This window comes from Gallus gallus, chromosome 10, assembly GCF_016699485.2.
Source record: "Gallus gallus isolate bGalGal1 chromosome 10, bGalGal1.mat.broiler.GRCg7b, whole genome shotgun sequence".
Taxonomy (NCBI): domain Eukaryota; kingdom Metazoa; phylum Chordata; class Aves; order Galliformes; family Phasianidae; genus Gallus; species Gallus gallus.
The window spans coordinates 18,239,989-18,258,297 of NC_052541.1; the positions used below are offsets into that span (position 1 = coordinate 18,239,989).

The window sequence follows — 18,309 nt, forward strand, 5'->3', positions numbered from 1 at the left end:
GCCACTGTCCAGTGCTCCTGGACACGATAACAGACAATTAGGGTTTATGTCGTTGGAGGTTATTGAAGATGTAAAGGACAGCGAAATATATATTCCCCTTTTGCGTATGTTGCAGCTGCTCTTAGGAGACAAGAAGGAAGCCTGAAGGGGAAAATACCAACGCGATAACACGATGGTTCCTCCTCTACCACCACATCTGATGTCCACACCATCCAGATTAACTAAGGGACATCGATGAGGAGTTCCCGTATAGTTTACTATGGGACGGACACTCCTTTACCTTCCGTCCCACATCTACACCACCACCACATTTCCCCACGCATGCTGGGGATGCCGACCCCTCCTGAATAAACTCGGCTGTTGGGTGATCAGAAAAGCATCAGCTCAGCAGTGCAGTGGGATAATTGAGATAGCATCAGGACGACAGCTCTCCAGAAACCAGACAGCAATACGAACCAGGAAAGACACAACCCAGGCTCAGATAAGACAGCATTGCAGATTAAAGGAATTGAGATAAACAGGATTTTAAGTGACCCCAACATTTACGGGAGCAGAACGTATCCCCCTGCAGACTGCTTCTGACTTAATCCAACTGTAATATCTCAAAGGTTAACAAAACACACGCTGCCACAATTAACTTGAAGCACATCGACTTGTTTCAGGGAGGAAATGAGCTTGCTGTGAGCATTAGCCAGGCCTGAGGCTTTCCCTTCTGTAATGTCCGACGGATTCAGCCGTGGGAGGTGGTGCTGCGTGAAGCAGCACAAGGCCACACAGTGTGAATTGGCTTTGGATCCGTCAGAATGCCATTTGTGGTAAGGACCAGATGAGATGTCAGGGGGAAAGCCTTCACCCAGAGGTGGTGGGGTGCTGGCACTGCTGTGGGTGCCCCATCCCTGCGGTGCCCGAGGCGGTGGATGGGCCCTGGGCAGCCTGAGCTGGGGGATGCGAGGTCCCTTCCAACCCAACCATGCTGTGGTTCTATGATCCTATGACCAAGCAACTGGCAGCCACCAATCATTTAAATAAGAGGAGCCTGGTTGAGCTTTATGGCCACACTGCTGCTGCTGAGCACTCCGGGGAGCAGTGTGAGCAGACTCATGCCTGCCTTTCTGCTACCTGTTTGTTTCCAAAGGACTCCCAAGAAATGCTCTACCACTCTACCTGCACTTCCACTCTCTCTGAGGATTCAGAGTGTGCGAGATCTCTAATTAACCAAATGCAATTAGCACTGAAGCACTCCGTTTTCAAGCATCTTCATTTTAACCTGAATGTACACAAAATAGCACCTCTCCTGCAAATGACTGGTAGCTTTAAGGTATGTGTGCACACATACACACAGCTGCAAGCACAAAAGGAGTATCTATCTAAAATGCATGGCAGATCTGGAGTGGAGAGACCCTTATTAATCTTTAGAAAGCAATCACTCTCATCAGTCAAGACTTGATCCTGCTGGGGGCTACACTTCTCCTCTTTAACCTAGTGACAGACGTGTACAAATCTTCTTTTGATTTCAAGGGAAGTATTTATATTCACTATGGTAAGCACCTGAAAGCTGGAGATCTCCCTCTCTGCAAGGCTACAGCCTTATTTTTATTTGCATCTGACATTCCCTTCATGGGCAGTAGAAGTCAGCTCTGCACTGTACCAGCAGCTGCAGATCTGAATTTGGCCAACACTTGAACAAGTTTCACTTCACTTGCAGCACACAAGAGCATCTGCCTGTGTGGTTTTGGTGCTCTAAGTACAGGTGCTACACTTTCCATGCTTTCTACAAGGCTCCATGTGACACAGTGTGCCCGTGTGCTGGTTGGGTGTCTTCAGCAATACCAACAGAGTGCAACCAGCTTCAGGTCTGATCCATCTCAGAGTCTAACTTCTGCCCTCAGCTGCGCACATGCAGTTAATTCCCCACTGAACTTAATGGCAAATCTACACGCACGTATAAGCAGCTTGCTGCCTGTGTGCTTATTTTGGCACTGAGCTGATCTGCACAGCTCCGTAACCTCCTGGATGAGACGTGGCAATCTCTTCATCATCTTCCACCCTGCCAGGTATTCTCTGCGCTCAAATCGAGCATTTCTGGGCTGTTAAACACAGAGGAGTGGGAGAGCAATGCCCTGAATAATGGACTCTGGATGAGTGGCAGTCATGACGGTAGACAAGGGTGGTAGACTGCTATTAATTTATATTGTATGTTACTCTTTTTATTCCTTTTCTTCTTCTTTTTCCAGCCTTCCTCCATGCTCCAACCATCTATCAGTCTCCCAAGGTTTATACCAGTAGCATCTTGGAAACTTCTTTAAAGAAAATGGGCTCAATCTTCTCCTTGATCTACACGCAGAACACCGACATCAAGGCAGGGAGTCCCACATGTGGGATGAACATACAGAATATGCTGTTTCAGATGAAGTTTTGTGGCTATTAGGATCAGAAAGCCATGTGAATTCTCTGTCTGGTGTGAGTGGGTAGGAAAACCTTCAGATGTTCCATGATGCTGAACTTTTCTGATCTTTTTCAGGCCATGCCTAATTAGTACCAAACTCCGAAAGCACAAATTTAAGCCTGAATTATTTATCACATCATATTTATAAAATATACTGCAAAACACATCATGGGCCAGTTCACAACAACTAGGAATAAGATTAATCTTTTACCAATGCCACACTCCTCAAAATGAAAATATAATTATCTAGCTGAAGAGTTTCTGAAATTACATACTTTCAAAGTAGCATGAGCAGAATTTATCCCTGTGTCTCGTGCTAAGCCAAGTGGAAAAAACACTGAATGCAGAATTGACAAAACACATGTTGGCTCTGTCTGTCTATCAGCATTTCCAGCGCACACCTTACATGGTCCTGTCAACATCTCAGCTCCAACCTGGTCTCAAATGCTAATGTAATATTTTCCTCGCAGAAACGTGATGCTGAAGAAGGTTGCTCCAGAACTGCAGGGACATGCTGAAGGTTAAAGTGCTTAAGTGGCCAGTGAGTTAATGCACATTCACCTCACCCAACACAGAAACTAAAAGAGGGACACGTCACAGAAATCATTCTTACCTTTAGTTGGAGTAATTTGTAACTGCACGTGATGTACAATTACAGACATGCACGTGCTGTGAGTTGGAGTCTATGTTCCAAATGCCTTTGAGAAAAAGCCACAAGTTCAGTTTGCAAAGAGTATTTTCTGCACTTTCCTCTGAAATGCTACATACGTAAAGATGTGCAATAAACCCTTATACTAAATAAGTAAATATATATTCATTTTCTGTACTTTTAAAAAACATTTTGCCCCTCCAAGAAACACACGATGACTACAGGAAAACCTATCAACTGTTTTTTTGATGGTTATAAATAAAGCACAGTACAGTTTTAAAGCCTGACAGATGGATGTGATGGCAAAGAGGCTCAAAGAATGATGAATGTAGTCCATGAGTGAAGAACACAAGCTGGGGTGGGCTGTAGTGTGCTTACAGAATGGATTTTCTAGAGGGCAGAAAGCCCTTTTCAGGGATGCACGCTCCTCATCTTTGAAAAGTAACTCTGTTGTAAAAGAAATCCATATTTTTTGCATTTGATTTCATTCTAAAAGGATGTTTTTCATTGTAAAGTAAAAGCTTATTTTCATTCCTTCTGCCTCATGCTTCTAAGAGCTGGGCTGTACAGTGAGTGATGCTCTGTCCATCAGAAATGGGGGACGTGCATTTGTCTGAGGCATAACTGACGGTGTAAGGTAACAGCATCCCAGATGCCTGCTGCCCGAGCCTGCCTTGCTCCATACGTTCTTCCAACTTGTTTTTGTTTGAAAAACAATTAAATTTTCCAAATGAATGCTGTTAATACCAATGCATTTTGGCTGCCAGTGCTGCTGGTGGCTGTGCAGATATAGGCAAGAGTATACGCTTATTTCCCTCCAGGGACTCTCCAGAGAGCTAGGGGGAGATTAACTCGTATTTTAGGCAGCTAAGTGTGAAATATCGGTTGGATCAATAACTTGTCCCCCACTGCTGTTTATGTTAGCTGTCAAAAGCTAGCAAAGAGACATATCAGGATGGAGTCAAGTGCAGGGCTGTTTGCACTGAGCTCTCCAGCCTGGACTTTCAGACTTCACTCAAGATTTCTCTCTGCCTCTGTGTAATCAAGAGAATTCTTTATCAAACCAGCATTAATCTGCTCTCCAGCGCTACCATTCTGTGCAACAGGAAGCATGGGAAAAGGGCATAAAGACAACAGTTTGTGACCAAACTGGTTTGTATGATGGAGCAGCTGTACTGACTCTCAGCATCCAGACGGCACCTATCTGCATCTCAGGTACAACGGCCACAGGACTCATTATGGCACCAAAACCCCCGTGGAAAAGGTCGTTCAAGGAGAAAAACACTGCAGGATTTCCATACAATCTGCATCCCTCCTGAGCATTCATGTTACAGAAGGCTAACATCTGGCTCCAGGTTTGGAGCCATCTTCAACTAATTTGAATACAAATTTAATAAACGCCAATTTTTGTCACCATCACGAGTGATTTAAATGTGGGTAAATGCAGCTGAGCTTGTCTCAATCTATTACCTAAGAGTCTGCAGTCAGAAACTCAGCGCTACAACTGATGCATTAGCAATAAACAGGGAAACAAACAAACAGAAATAATCCCAAGTTTCATAGAGTTGCTCATTTTACCTGTCCAGCCAGCAAGGCAGCAGCAGTAACCGGTGACGGGATCGCACCCATCTGCGTGGTTACAGTCACAGCGCTCACTGCAATTAAGACCATATGTTCCATCCTTCCAAAAATATAAATAAAAAAAAAAGACTCTCAGTAATCAGTTTTTTTGCTGTAAAATGTGCAAAATCATCTATCATGTCCCTCTTAATGCTGAGTCGCATTTTTTAAATTAACAGACAGAGAAAATAGAAACAACTCAGTGCCTAAAATTTCTATATAGAACCAAATGAGGAATCACTTTAAAAAATGATGTTCAAGAAAATGCAGATAACGCTGCAATAGCTCTGATAAAATACAGTGCAGAAGGTAATACATTGACTCGATTGCTCGAACCACAATCTGTCATTTATACATGATTTCCTACAGATATCCACAGAGCAAATGAGATACTGAGCCCGTGTGATTAGAAGAGCTATGTGGGCTGTGGTTTAAAAGGGGATGTGAGACCATCCCGGTTACACTTACAGGGCACGGCTGGTCACAGTAGTCCCCCTGCCAGCCAGGGGAGCACAGACAGAAGCCATCAGCAGGCCTGCAGGCTGCTCCATTTGTGCAGTAACACGTCTGGTTACAGTTAAAACCCCAACTTCCACTTGAACATGGAATAGAGCAATCCACTCCTTGCCACCCTAAAGAAAGTTTGGAGAGAAAAAGATTTCAGCATGTTTTCACAGAAAAACCAATGATTTTTTTTTACATAATGAGATTTAAAACTCCCTGCAAAGGTGTCTCATGCATGCTTTCCAGTCAGATCCAGTGCCTTTTTCCTGCACAGCACAGAAAAAAGAGACAAGAAAGGCACCTTGCAAACTGCAGCTCTTTGATCCTAGGGCCGGTTTCCTCCTGATCTTGGTGTAAATTAAGACACCAACCATGGGGTCAAAGATTGGCCCTTTGATTATGACCTCCCAGCTTCTTCTGCCAACATCCATAGGTGGAGAAGGGCAGTGTAGGTATCTCTGTGTGGCTGTCTGCCAGGTTCTTGTGTCTGATGTCTCTTCAGGAACTGCTCAGGCAGCAAGAGAGCACAGCAACGTCTGCTGGAGACTTGCTGAATGTTAGACACTTGCCATTCAGTGCTGTTTGTTTCTTACCTCGTATTTTTTGAGAAGGCTCTTTAATATAAAGAGGCTATTACACCAAAAAAAAAAAAAAAAAAAAAAAAAAAGACCAAGGCCATCATTTCTAACCATTAAGGCTCAAGTCTTAACGACCAGCCCCACAATGGCTTTCATTACACCGCAGCTGCATGTAATGGAGTTGAGCAGTAACTCATGGTTTATACACCCTCATTAAATGGGGTTCTACAGTGATTCATTAATTCATGTTTGAAATGCCAGATTTTACTGCTATTTGCCTCACTTCTGTTTTAGGGCTTATGGGTGCCATACAGGATAGTTCATGTTGGTGTGCTGGGGGAAGGCACCACTGCACATGGAACATCAGAGACATCACGTTGGGGAGTCTGCAAGATCTCCCAAGTAGAGATCTGCAAGATCTCCCAAACATGGGTCACCACCAAGCACATATAGGAATTATGGACATATGTGGTACGAAAATTGGTGATTCTTGCAACAGATAAGACTTCCTGTTTCTCCAGACAAAGGACATCAATGTCCTCAGCCCCATGCTGGACAGAGGTCACCTGCACATGGGTGAGCCATCACCATGACCAGAGGATGGCAGCCAGCCATGTGCAGCCCACTGATGGTTCATTGGACTGAAGGAAGGGTGGGCAGGAGGCCGTTCCTTTGCCCAGCTGTGTTACTCTTGGCATGGAGGGGCAAATGGGGATGTTGAGTCCTGGAGAAATGGAGCAGTGAGGGGATAGAGAAGGGAAAAAACAAAAAATCACACTGCAAACACCCTGTTTGATGTTTGCTTCACACGTCCTTTAGAAAGGAGCTGCGTCCTTGCAGGCACACTTCGCGCTGGGGTCTGCTCCTGCAGCACCGCGGTTAAGCCTGGCCCTCGTTCAGGGAAGAGACGAACATACAGTCAGGCCCTTGTTGAGTTTTGTTCCTGGGGCAGAGCTCTGAATTACCAACAGGCACAAATAAATAGTGGAGTTACTGACTGCACAGCTGTGCCACTTTAGAAGGGGAGAAGCACTGATGCCAAATGGTAGGCGACTGTTAAATGTGAATTTTGTTTACCTTCTTTGCAAATGCACAGACCGTCCACGGGGGAACACGCACCATCATTTTTGCAATTACAAACTGATGAGCAATTGGTGCCATAGGTTCCTGCCATGCAGGTAATGGTGCAGTCGTCTCCCTGCAAACCAGAAAAAAAACAGAGTCAGCTAAAGGAATGTGAATTCAGGAAATTCCCATCTCCGCACAGGGAGGCTTTCTCTTTCGAAACAGTGAGCAGAGTGTTGTGAGTTGATTGCTGAATCCTCAGCACTTTCAGCAGTCACTGCTGCTTCCCGTGATTATGATGCAATTAGTGCTTTGATTGACTTGGAGGAAAGGGACAAGTTTCTGGCGTTCATTCAGCAGGAGGTGTGTAAGTTACAAAAACAAACCTCCTAGAACAGATGTTGGATCATTAAGCAAAACATCACTTATGAAACACTAATCACAAAATATACAGTCTGAAACCGTGCAAAGATTGCTCTGCATTTCCTGGAAAATATATTCAAAGAATATGGTTGTTTAAAAGCTAAAGGATCTCCTGCATGCTCAGCTTCCACAGCCTGGCAGAGGGGAAAACTTACAAGGCACGTGGATGAGACCTTAGTGGTGCATAGCTGGTACCTGCATTTGTTTTCAGCTAATTTGCATGAGATGGTGACACTGGGAGGAGTGCTGAACAAGGTGTGATGTCAGAGAGGAGGCATGCAGAGCAAACCTTAAAATCAGTCTGTCCCATTTCTGCCCTAGGTGTGAGGCAAGGCAGGAAAAGGAGGATAAAAACGTACATGTTACAGAAATATATGTCAACACTAAGCTATGGCATGCTGTATGCACTGATTACCTCCTGTGGTCAAAAGCAGAGGTACGTTTCTTTATCAGTGTCATTCATCTGATGCAACAAGGGAGTTAAAATGTGAGATGATCCCTTCAACCCATAGTCTGGCCAACAAATGGTAGCATATGTGAGGTATTTTTACTCCATTTGCTTCCTTTTGTATTCTTGACTTTCACAGCACAAATGAGCTCCTATCTTTATTTCTCCAGTGAGTTAAACTGTAATAATTTAGTCCTATGTCAGAGAGAGCTACCCTGCTCCAAAGTTAAACAGTAACTACATTGCGGAGTCTGACCTATATCACAGCTCAAGGGAAAAAATATTGGTCAAAATGTATTTTTGCAGGTGAGAGGCTTCACCGTGTGACAGGAGCATCCATTTATCAGGAGATAAATGCACAAAGTGTCAGCTTCCCTATGCCATGGCAAGTCCCTCCAGCAGCCCGTACATCACAGCATCAGACACTGAGACGGTAACAGGAAATACGAGCAGATTTCTGAGCACCACGAACCCACGTGCTTGTTGCAGCAGCTCCGTGTGGCACCAGTGGGGCTCTTCCTATTTTATACTAAAAACTTCGGTTTAGGGGGAGGTAAATGAAATGGTTAAAATGTGGACTGCTCAGAAGTAAATCCTATGAGCCCCTGATTTTTGAGTGAAAGCAGTGTTTGTAAAAGATGCTGTCTTTGACCTTGGTGGAGTAAAACAAGTTCCCCTGGAAAGGACTGGCTGTAAAACGTGCCGTCTTGACAGCCAGAAAATCTGAAGCACGCTGCCCCTCATTACCCTGCCAGCATGCCTACAGAATGAGCTACAGGAACCCAGCGCGAGCGGGATGGCAGAGGGGCATTCAGCCTCCACGCCTAATCAATCCTAGCCTTTCTCCTATGTGTGACAATTAGACAGCCAATTAGTGCCACTTAGAAAGCTGTATCTTGTGCGAATGGAACTCCCAACTCATTTCATGTACAGCACAGGACTGCTGGCACTGCTGTAATTTCTATGACAACTGACCTTACCTGGATGTGAACTAGTGATCTAGGAGTAAAAGAAAATGTCTTTGAAAAGGAAAGCAGCTCAGAGTGATGTGAACACATTCCCTTGGGAGCCGGGCTGACTGACACAGCAGATCCGGGCCATGGGAGGCACAGAACCAGCGCTTCCAGCTGGCCAGTGGGTCCTGTGGCCGCAGGTGTCCCCGCGTGGTGCAGGCAGGCACACCCTGGCCACGGGCACAGCAGATCCCCCTGTTTCTGTATGCTTACCCTGCACAGAGGACGCTCAGACACAGGTGAGATAATTCATCCATGCAGAAGGAACGGTTCCATATACAAGATAAGCATCAGGATGTTTCTTCCCAACTCAAAACACCTTTTGAGTTCTGGCACTTACTTTAATACACTGTACTTTATGGACTATCTGAGGTTGGTCATTCTGGCCGTCCACCTTATATGCCCTGAGCTCGCAAACAAACCTTAACGGACAACATCACTGGCTTAATGAGATTGCTGTCTCTGGGCTCGACAAGTGAGACCTTCAGAACTGCCTGAGTGACAACTGCCAAACATACTTAACTTCTTAATTACATAAGAGGAAAATGCACTTGAACTGTAGCACTGGCTCTAAGATTTTATTAATTATAAATGCACACCCTGTTATTAACATTTTGAACTTGATTTGGGAGAATGACCTATGAAATGAAATGCATTCAGGTACCGTTAAAGATATGTAAATTCCACCTCCCTCTCACCACCTGCCCAAGTGAATAATGCTGCAGTATCTGTCTATCCAGCTGTTAATGAGTTATATATTCCATTAAAGTGATTTTAAATGTTGTGCACTGAATCTTCAATCTTGCAATATGGTACTTTATATTTCTATCCTATTTAGTAAAAATTAATCAACAGCTGTGCTTCTTAAGTTGATTATTCTTTTTTTTTTTTCTATTAAGATTGGGAGGTTAATGAGAGCAGTGAAATGTCTGGATGTGGTATACTTGATAGCAAGGAGAAGCTAATTCAATCAAACATATACCCCTGAAAATGTTAAAGCTATATTAAGAAATCCAGCTATAAATAACTTGATATTTCACATCTCTATTTTCCAAGGCAGAATGATCCATATGGACATCACAGACTTTCAACAGTGCTTCATTTCTTTCAGCATTTTCCCTTATCATGTCCAGTTTATCAAAATACATCCCCGATATACATATATATATATATCTCCAGTATATATACAGTACATTGCCTCCTGATTTCAGCGGCCAAATAAGACTCAATCTGAGGAAAAACTCCCCCTTACTGAGTGCTGGATCAGGGCCCTTTGTAGGAAATGCCCCCCTCCTTGTGTAAAGCAGCATGCTCCTGCCCTCTTCTCTGCATCCAAACCCATTGGATGGCATCTCAGCTCAACCAAAGGCAGGGTATCCCCTAACTCCACACAATTGCTCAGCAGTTAATAGGAACGAGCCTTTTCTTGTTGGAAATCCATATCTGATGGGAGTACCCTAACTTGGCAAAGATACAGGTGGGGATCTGTGGTCCCAGGGACCCTAAAAAGTCAGCTTTAAATCAAAATGAATGGCACCAATAATGTAACTAATGCCACCTCTGTGACCTTTCATAGCTTTAAGTACTTCAGAAATATTAACAAATTGATGCTGAAACTCAATGACAGACTTTTCTGGTATCAGGAGAGGTTTGGGCATACAATTCTTGTTATTGTTAATTCTCCCCTATGCATTGAGGGTTAGGTCCAAGGAACCAAACTCCATTAATAACACAGGCTGCCAGCTCACATCCATCAGCATCAAATATTAATAGACTCATGAGGGCCAGAGCATACATCTTTCCAGATGGCAGTCAATAATATGTCTTGTTTCTGTTCAGGCAGAGGTGAAGATTTTCTTCCTCAGAAATTATTATTGTACAATATTAGTGGAGCTTAAAGACACACTGCTGCCTTAGGTGTTGGCTGTGTTAACAAGCCATGGCCACTTCAGAAAGTGTTTCCACTGGATTAATGTTGCCCTAACAACATCACCAGTAAGGATCAGACTGCTTGTTTCTGTTAGACACACACTCCTGTCGCAAACAGTGGCCAATTATCTTTAAAATTCTTTTCTGTTCCTCAATAACAAGACTTGTATGTACTCCTGTACATTTTGGATCGGGCCTTTAAGCCCTTGAAATGCGTTATAAAAGGAAAAGGATGGAATTTCAGACTGTAAGAGGAGTTAATAATCCAGCAGTGGTCAACAGCACCCAGCAAAGCCTGCAGCCATGCCTGGTCCCTCTGAAAGTTTGACTCTTTAAGGACATTAAATTAAGAATTTCAGAAGTAGCTGCAATCTACAGGAATAAATTTGCCTTGGAGGGCTAAAAGCTGCTTCCACTGAAGTCAGAGGCAAAACAGAAAATCAATTTTTCAAGGCCTCTGCAATGCAGAAGACTAACAGGACTGCTATAGGACTTGGCGTCAAGTTTGCATGATAAAGACCTCTGCGACAGGTTGGGCTGAGTGTTCTTAAAGTTTAATCTGCAGAGGTGCTGCAAACCCTGGGCACCTGTGCAGGTTATTAGAGGGGGCTGGCAACAGCAAAAGGCAACACTGGAACTTCTGGTAAACTGGGAAGGGACTCCACCGTATCCGAGGTGTTGGATGTGCTATCTGACCTGCTCTCCCCCTCGCTTTGCTCTGTGCCAGGTGAATTAGCACTGCCACCTGCAGCAGGGCGAGCTCAGTGCTCGCAGCTCACAGTGATGGAATGGAAAGGGCACGGGGCACAGCTGTATGTGTGCACCCGTAAACAGATCAGAGAGAAAAAGGATGCAGATGCTGTTTGTACCTGATGTCTGTGTGTCCCGATAAGCTGATCGGTATGGACTTAGTACATGAAAGTACATATTTGTATGTACACATGGAACGTGGCACACCGGTGTGCCGGTACAGTGTCTGTGCACCGGTGCAGGTCACAGATACACTTCTGTATATTTACTTATTTAATTGTGACATTTACCATTAACCCAACATAACTCCACAAACATTCCCTCAAGGTAAACATATGGTATCCAGCAGCACAAACTGGCAGAACAAACTAATTTCCCTAATGGTGTTCCCGTGCAAATTAACGTGTTTGTCATAAGCATATCAGCAGCAGTAGGAAACTTTGTACTTTTACTGGTCTTCTCCTCTACCCTCAGCTCAAGCAATTTATTCATGACCTTACTACAGAGCATCTTTAGTTTTCCAGACATAATGATGTCCTCTGGCAGAATTCCTTTCCCCTCTGGGTGTTACTAATTACTCCCTGCAGATGCTATTATTGGTGCTAACGATATAATGCAGCAAAAAGTTTGGGGAGGGATCCTGTGCCCCGTACAAGCCAGGCTTTCAGTTTGCAGGTAATCGGCGTTGCTAAGAACTGACAAATGTTCCTTTGCCCATTGCATAACACGATGTGATGTAGCGGCACTAGAATCTGATACACATCTAGAATGGCACAATGAAACTACTGATGACCTTATTCAGTCTCCTTTTCCCTTCTCCCCTTTTATGGAAGAAGACGGAGTAAAGTAGAAAGGGAAAGAGCTTTTCTTGTGTTTAAAAAGTGACATTTTAAGCCACAAGCTCACGACTCAGCCAAGGACCCTCTGCAGTGTGGAATGCTGAAGTCCTACATTAAATCATTCAATACTTCCAATAGTCAACAGCAAAACTTTTCCCAGTCTGCACTTTGGTGGCACCCCAGCCCTCGGATCCCATAAAAGTTGTCAGGAAGGCAAAGCATGGCTACCTTGGGCTGCGGGAAGAACGCATGGCTTTTCTTCCTAAAATCTTCCGGTGATTTACAAACATTTCTACAAATGGATGTCAGCATTTTATTTCACCTCGGAATTTGTGCTAATGTGGTAATGAACCCAGTAAATTTCACAGTAAATGCCAAGCTCAGAATTAGTCATGCTGATAATAATTCTTAAATTTGGTGTTTGATCAGAAGCATCCAGCAAAACACACACATGAGAAGTGCTGGTTATATAGATTAGTAACTAAAAGTATTATAAATGTTTTATTCGACAGTATTAAAAAGATAAATTAAATAGAATGTACTTCCAGTCTTGCTAAAAAATACACACGGAGCTGACATGCACACGTGCACAAATCCAGCAGATCCGAATCCAAGGTGCCAAATTCATTTCACTGGTTGTGGCCAAAGCCTTTGTTACGCAGCACGGCTGTGAGGGGAGCACAGATTACCTCGAAGGCAGTTGTGATTTGTTACCTTCCAATTTTTTTTTGTACAAAATACGGCTGAATTTGGTGGATTCCTATTTTGCAAACCCAGGAGTGTGTGCCATGGGCTCGATTCAACCACAGGCTGCTACTGGCATAACGCAGTACTGCCTCAGTAAAAAAAAACGTGAGCCAGATTCTCCTTTCTGGGCTTCTAAGCCTGGTGCTCCTCTGTTGTGGTTCTTCTATTTTCCACTGCACAGCCCCAGAACTGAGCCAAGGTACAATAACAGAATGCTTGGGTTATTTCTGCTTCAAAAATAAAGATTACTCAACCTAGTCTTCCCAGGGCTGTATGGGTTTCTGAGCAACAGCTGCTATTCCATTGCCCAGAAGGAACCTCCCACCACAAAGAGCAGGCACCTGGGAAGCCTTTGGACACAGAAAAGGCTTTGATTGGGATTTGGCCACCTGGAGAATAATTTGTACCTAGCAAGACTGGAGAACTTGTGCAGCCTTTCAGCACAGTCACCATGTCTGCATGTGCAGAACTGGAATGCATCATGGAATCATAGAATCACTACGGTTGGAAAAGACCACTAAGATCACCAAGTCCAACCACTGACCCTTCCCCATTGCACCCTAAAAAAGCCTAAAAGAGAGCTCTTCCCTGCATGATCCACATGCAGTAAACCCCCATGGAAAAACTACCAGGATGTGTGTGCAGAGTGGGTCTCATCATTTGAGTTGGAGGGTGCACAGATCCCCACCGCCCACCTCCTCCAGCATCTCAGCTCCCCATGCTTGTACATCCAAAAGGAACCATGCCCCGCTCAGTAGAACTGCTATAACACAGCAGTACTCTGTAAGAACAAAGGCAGCAAATCCCAGTTTCATGAGGGTTTGAGCTTTTTTTTTTTTTTTTTTTTGGTTCCATGAAATGAAGTAAAAACAAATACAAATAAAACTTTCATTAAAAAAAATGGATTTTTCCATACTAAGCAGCAAGACTGAGCTGGATTTCTGTCAGTGAGCACTGTAATCCCCCTCAGCACAAGGGAACAGTTTTCTAGTTTGCACTAAAAATATGCCCAATATCAGCCAGTTATCTGCAATTAAAATAATCCATTCCTGCTGTTCAAGCCACCTAAATATGGGCATTAAAATAAGAAAGAGACTTCAATAAAGAGAGCAGGAAGACCCCCACTCTGTAAATCAGTGTAGCACTTGCTGGCAAAAAGAAATCGAGACTAACTTTACAGCACTTGAATATCTGCCTGGCTCAGTACTTAGACCTTAACTGCAGAGCACTTCAGTGGCAGCGAGGCAATGAATGCAGCCTCATATAATTAAATATATTCACAAGGAAAGTAGTGTGGAGAGTAAAAAAGATGATCATCAACCTCTGAACAAGATTTTTTAATACAGTCAGCACTTTTCACCTAATAAAATATCACAAAACACATTTATCCATGAGGGACATCTCCAAAAATAGAAGATTGGATTTAGACTGGGTGAAACAACTCCTACATCAATTCCTTGGGACATTTCACCCGGTGAGACGGTGATATACCTGAGAGGACAGCCTCCCCCAGGCAGTCTGTAATGGAGTACAAGCAATAGAGCCATGCAGAGGACAAAAAACACAGTGGAGGCTAAATCAGATGGGTGCACAGAGCTTGGGCAGCAGCAGCAGCTGGCTGTGTGAGGGCAAGGTGCTAAAACAACTCCTAATTCTGTTCACAGAGGAGCTGGGGAGATTGTTTATGGAACAGATATTTCAGGGAGAAATGAAAACATCTATAATACATGGGTTTAGATTGAGATAATGGGAAGATATATTATCAAGGCAGGTCAATCATGTCTGTACTGGGAGGATTACTACTATACATTATGGGGCCAGCTGGATAACCAGGTCCTGTGATAGTTAAAGCAATTTAAATCTGGAATAGGTCCATTTTAGATTTATTCAGGTGAGGCAGGATATTTTAAACTTAGCTCTGGGGAAGTTATATGGAATCAAACATCTGCAGGGCTCATTGCTGCTATCACAATCAACTTTAATCAGCTGCCATTCTAAAATGCTCCAAAAAACATGGGCATATCATTAAATGTTCCAAAAGGTAAAATGACCCAGGCATAATGTGGATTATTTCAAGTTGGTGGAAAATATTTAAATGCCTGAGCAACATATACTAGATGTGCTCTTTATGATGTACTCCACAAACTACTTGTGTCCAAGCTGTGGGACAGGACCAGCCCTTCAATACAACAGCTATAGAAAAAAGCTCAGTTTTATTCTGCTTTTTCAGATGGAGAAACTTGGAGTTTTCTTTACCAATTCTTTACCAATTCTTTACCAATTCTTTACCAATACCATTCTTTACTAATGTGGTAAAGGAAAAGGGACAACCCTGACCCAATGCTGCTCCTGTGCATGCCAGAGCCATTCTGGGAGGCACAGAGACCTTTGAGCTACGACCATTCTTCACCAGTTATAAATAATGTGGGAGCAAGAAAAAGGAAACTGCCCTGTCTGTTCCATTTTCTGTCTCCCTTTTTAGGACAGGCCCTGCTAGAGAAGAACAACAGTTCATTTGGTTCTGCAACAAGGCAGCTCATATCCCCTCGTATCACCAGTTAAGGCCAACCATCCGACAAGACTCTGACACATTATGTGTAGTTCCATCATTTTCTTTCCCAGATGTGGGTAGAATAGACCAGTTTGGAGGCTGATCCGACTGTACAGTGGGCAACTAAGCCATTTCAAACTGTGGAGAAGCATTTCAGTGCAGTTCAGAGCTGGCTAATTCTGCATCAGTTGTTTTATGGGAGTACCCTTGTCTGGAAATCAGAGATGGCTCCTGCTCTGTCTGAGTGGCATCGTCCAAGATCTGCCCTGCAGAATGACTGTGGCCTCCTGACATTTTTGCAATAGTCAGTTTGGCTTTGGCTGACAAGTCTGAACAACTCTGCAGAAAGGACATTAGCAAAAACAGGGAATAAAAGGTATCATTTATACTTTCAGCTTATATGACATCCTCTGGCAAGAAGATCCACAGTTTAATTATAAATACAAAGGAGAAAAATTATGTTTATTTGTTTGCTTCAAACCACTGCCTGGTTTTAATTGGGAAGCTTCTTATATTGTGATAAATGGCAAACAGGCATACCTTCTTCCTCCTCCCTGTGATGTAAGGGACCTCTCACATATCTACCCTTGGTGACCCCTTTTCTAAGCAAAATCGTCCCACTCTCTTATTCTCATTTTATGGGAGCCATTTCACAATTTAATTACACATTCTGTGAAAAGCACTATCTTTGTCTTTAAACCTGCTGTGCAGTCATTTAATTGGTTGCCCCTTGTTCCCGTGTTATTAGAAATAGTAAATAATCATTCCTTGTTCGTGTTCTATGCACCAACCGCAGTTCCATAGATCTCTATCACATCCCTCCTCAGCCATCCGTTTTCTGAGCCCAGTTCTAGTTTATCGAGTCACTCTTTGTATAGAAGCTATTCCATGTAAAAGATGATCTTTGTCACCATTTGCTACTTCCATTATACCCTCTATAAGCAGCAATCAGACAAGCTGCATGCAGTAATTTGAGATTTAGATATATTATGGATGTGTACAATAGCACAAAAAATGTTTTTTCTCTCCTGTTTGGTCCTCTTCCTGGTCATTCTAACCGCCGTCTGGTGCTCTGGGTTGGTTGGGTTGTTGACTGGTGATGAGCACTCATTTGAGTTTTTCAGAAAACTACCCACTGTGGTTACCTGATGCTTTTCCCCAAATGGTAGTAATTAAACTAGATTTTCACTTTTTGTGTATTTACTTAAAATTATTTCCCCCTTGTCTATTATATTGTCTTTTTGAACACCAACTTTCACCTCACCCAGTCATTCAGTAGCGTGAATCTAACCTGCAAATTTACCATTAGTGTTTGGCTATCCCAACAATTCAGCACTGTATGCAAACTTTCTTACAGAACTCTTCTATAGTTGTACTATAACAACAATGTCCAAGCACAGTCTTACCTCTAAAACCCCCTCCCACGCATGCTGCCTGCACCGGTCAGTGCGGTCGCTAGCTGAGACCTGCATCTTTCTGCAGCAGAAGCTGCCAAAGTTCAGCACATCAGTGCATGCCCGAGCTCCTGTCCATGCAGACTGGATGGACCGAATCCAGGAGGAGTTAAATGTGCTGTATGCAGCAGCTGTCCTCAGCTGCTCTCTCGCTAAGGGCACTGAAGTGACAGAAGCAGTGCTCTGGGTGGTGAACACAGGCTGATGATGCTGACACCCACAGCTGACATGGGCTCTGAGCTGCATCATCCACATGTGGAAGGACCAAAGTAAAAAAAAAGGAAACCACCTACATCGGTGGAAAAGATGCTTTATGGCATGAAATGAATAACATTTCATGTCAACTTTAAGCTAATTAGGTTTGTGATATAGCTTTTGAAGAGCTGGTAAATAACCTGGCAATCACAGACGAGCAGATGAATAGATGTCCTCTTCACATTTTCACACATTTCCTAAAACCAAAAACCAAAAGCAAGAGGGCAATATTTGTTAGAAGTTCAGTTGCTCTTTGGCATAAAAAGCACACCCGGATTTTCCACTTATACATGTCTGATCTTAAAGGACAAAACTTCACTCATCCTTTCGCAGTGTAGTTAGACAGAAAATAAAATGCAAAGCAAACCAGTGACTTAAATCCTATACTTAGGTGGCTTTAATAAAGTTCGTTTGCAATTTGAACTGCCAAGAGAATCAGCTACCAGCATTTCTATGCATAGATCCACAAATAGTGTGGGTAAGGCTATATACATTTATAAGCTTAATAGATGGAAAGAGACACTGCTATTGGCAAGCAGTTTATTCCTCTGCAAAATTCAGATCAAATGACTCAGTCTGAACAGGATACTGAGCTCCAGTGACAATGACTGAGGCTACAGAAACAGAAAAGCAATTTGACACAGCCACATTGCCAATTAAGGATAAAATACAGGAAATATGTCAGCTAATAACAAAGACGGGGACATTCCGGGTTTCTACATGAAGCTGCTTCCTTTGGACCCACTTATGAAAACTTTGGAATTATTCAGGTAAATAAAACTGCAGCAGAGCCCAGAAGTAAAAGTAAATATAAGAAGAAAGTGGAAGAGACCTGGGACTTGTTTACAGTTCTTATCAAATTATACACACTGTGTGTAACTGAATCAGTTCTCATTAGCAGAGGCAGTCACTGAGACAAATTCCACTCTTGTATATCTGGGACAATCCTACTGGAACTAGCAGTGGTGTTCAGGTAAACTTGGGCTGACAAATGAGAATTTGAGCTTTCACAGACAATTTCTGGAGCTTACGCACTGA

At 43.3% G+C, this 18,309-nt stretch overlaps 1 protein-coding gene across 11 annotated transcripts in view; it reads right to left on the reverse strand.

Annotated features, from left to right (window-relative positions):
- The window catches only part of MEGF11 (multiple EGF like domains 11), a 276,513-nt gene that overhangs the window by 46,503 nt on the left and 211,701 nt on the right, over positions 1–18,309 (reverse strand). For all 11 annotated transcript variants that reach the window (XM_040706671.2, XM_040706670.2, XM_040706666.2 and 8 more), the window contains 3 exons: positions 6,875–6,995; positions 5,184–5,347; positions 4,674–4,776 (listed from right to left, as the gene is read on the reverse strand). In XM_040706671.2, the coding sequence (XP_040562605.1) occupies positions 4,674–4,776; positions 5,184–5,347; positions 6,875–6,995 (388 nt within the window). The remainder of the gene's footprint in view (positions 1–4,673; positions 4,777–5,183; positions 5,348–6,874; positions 6,996–18,309) is intronic.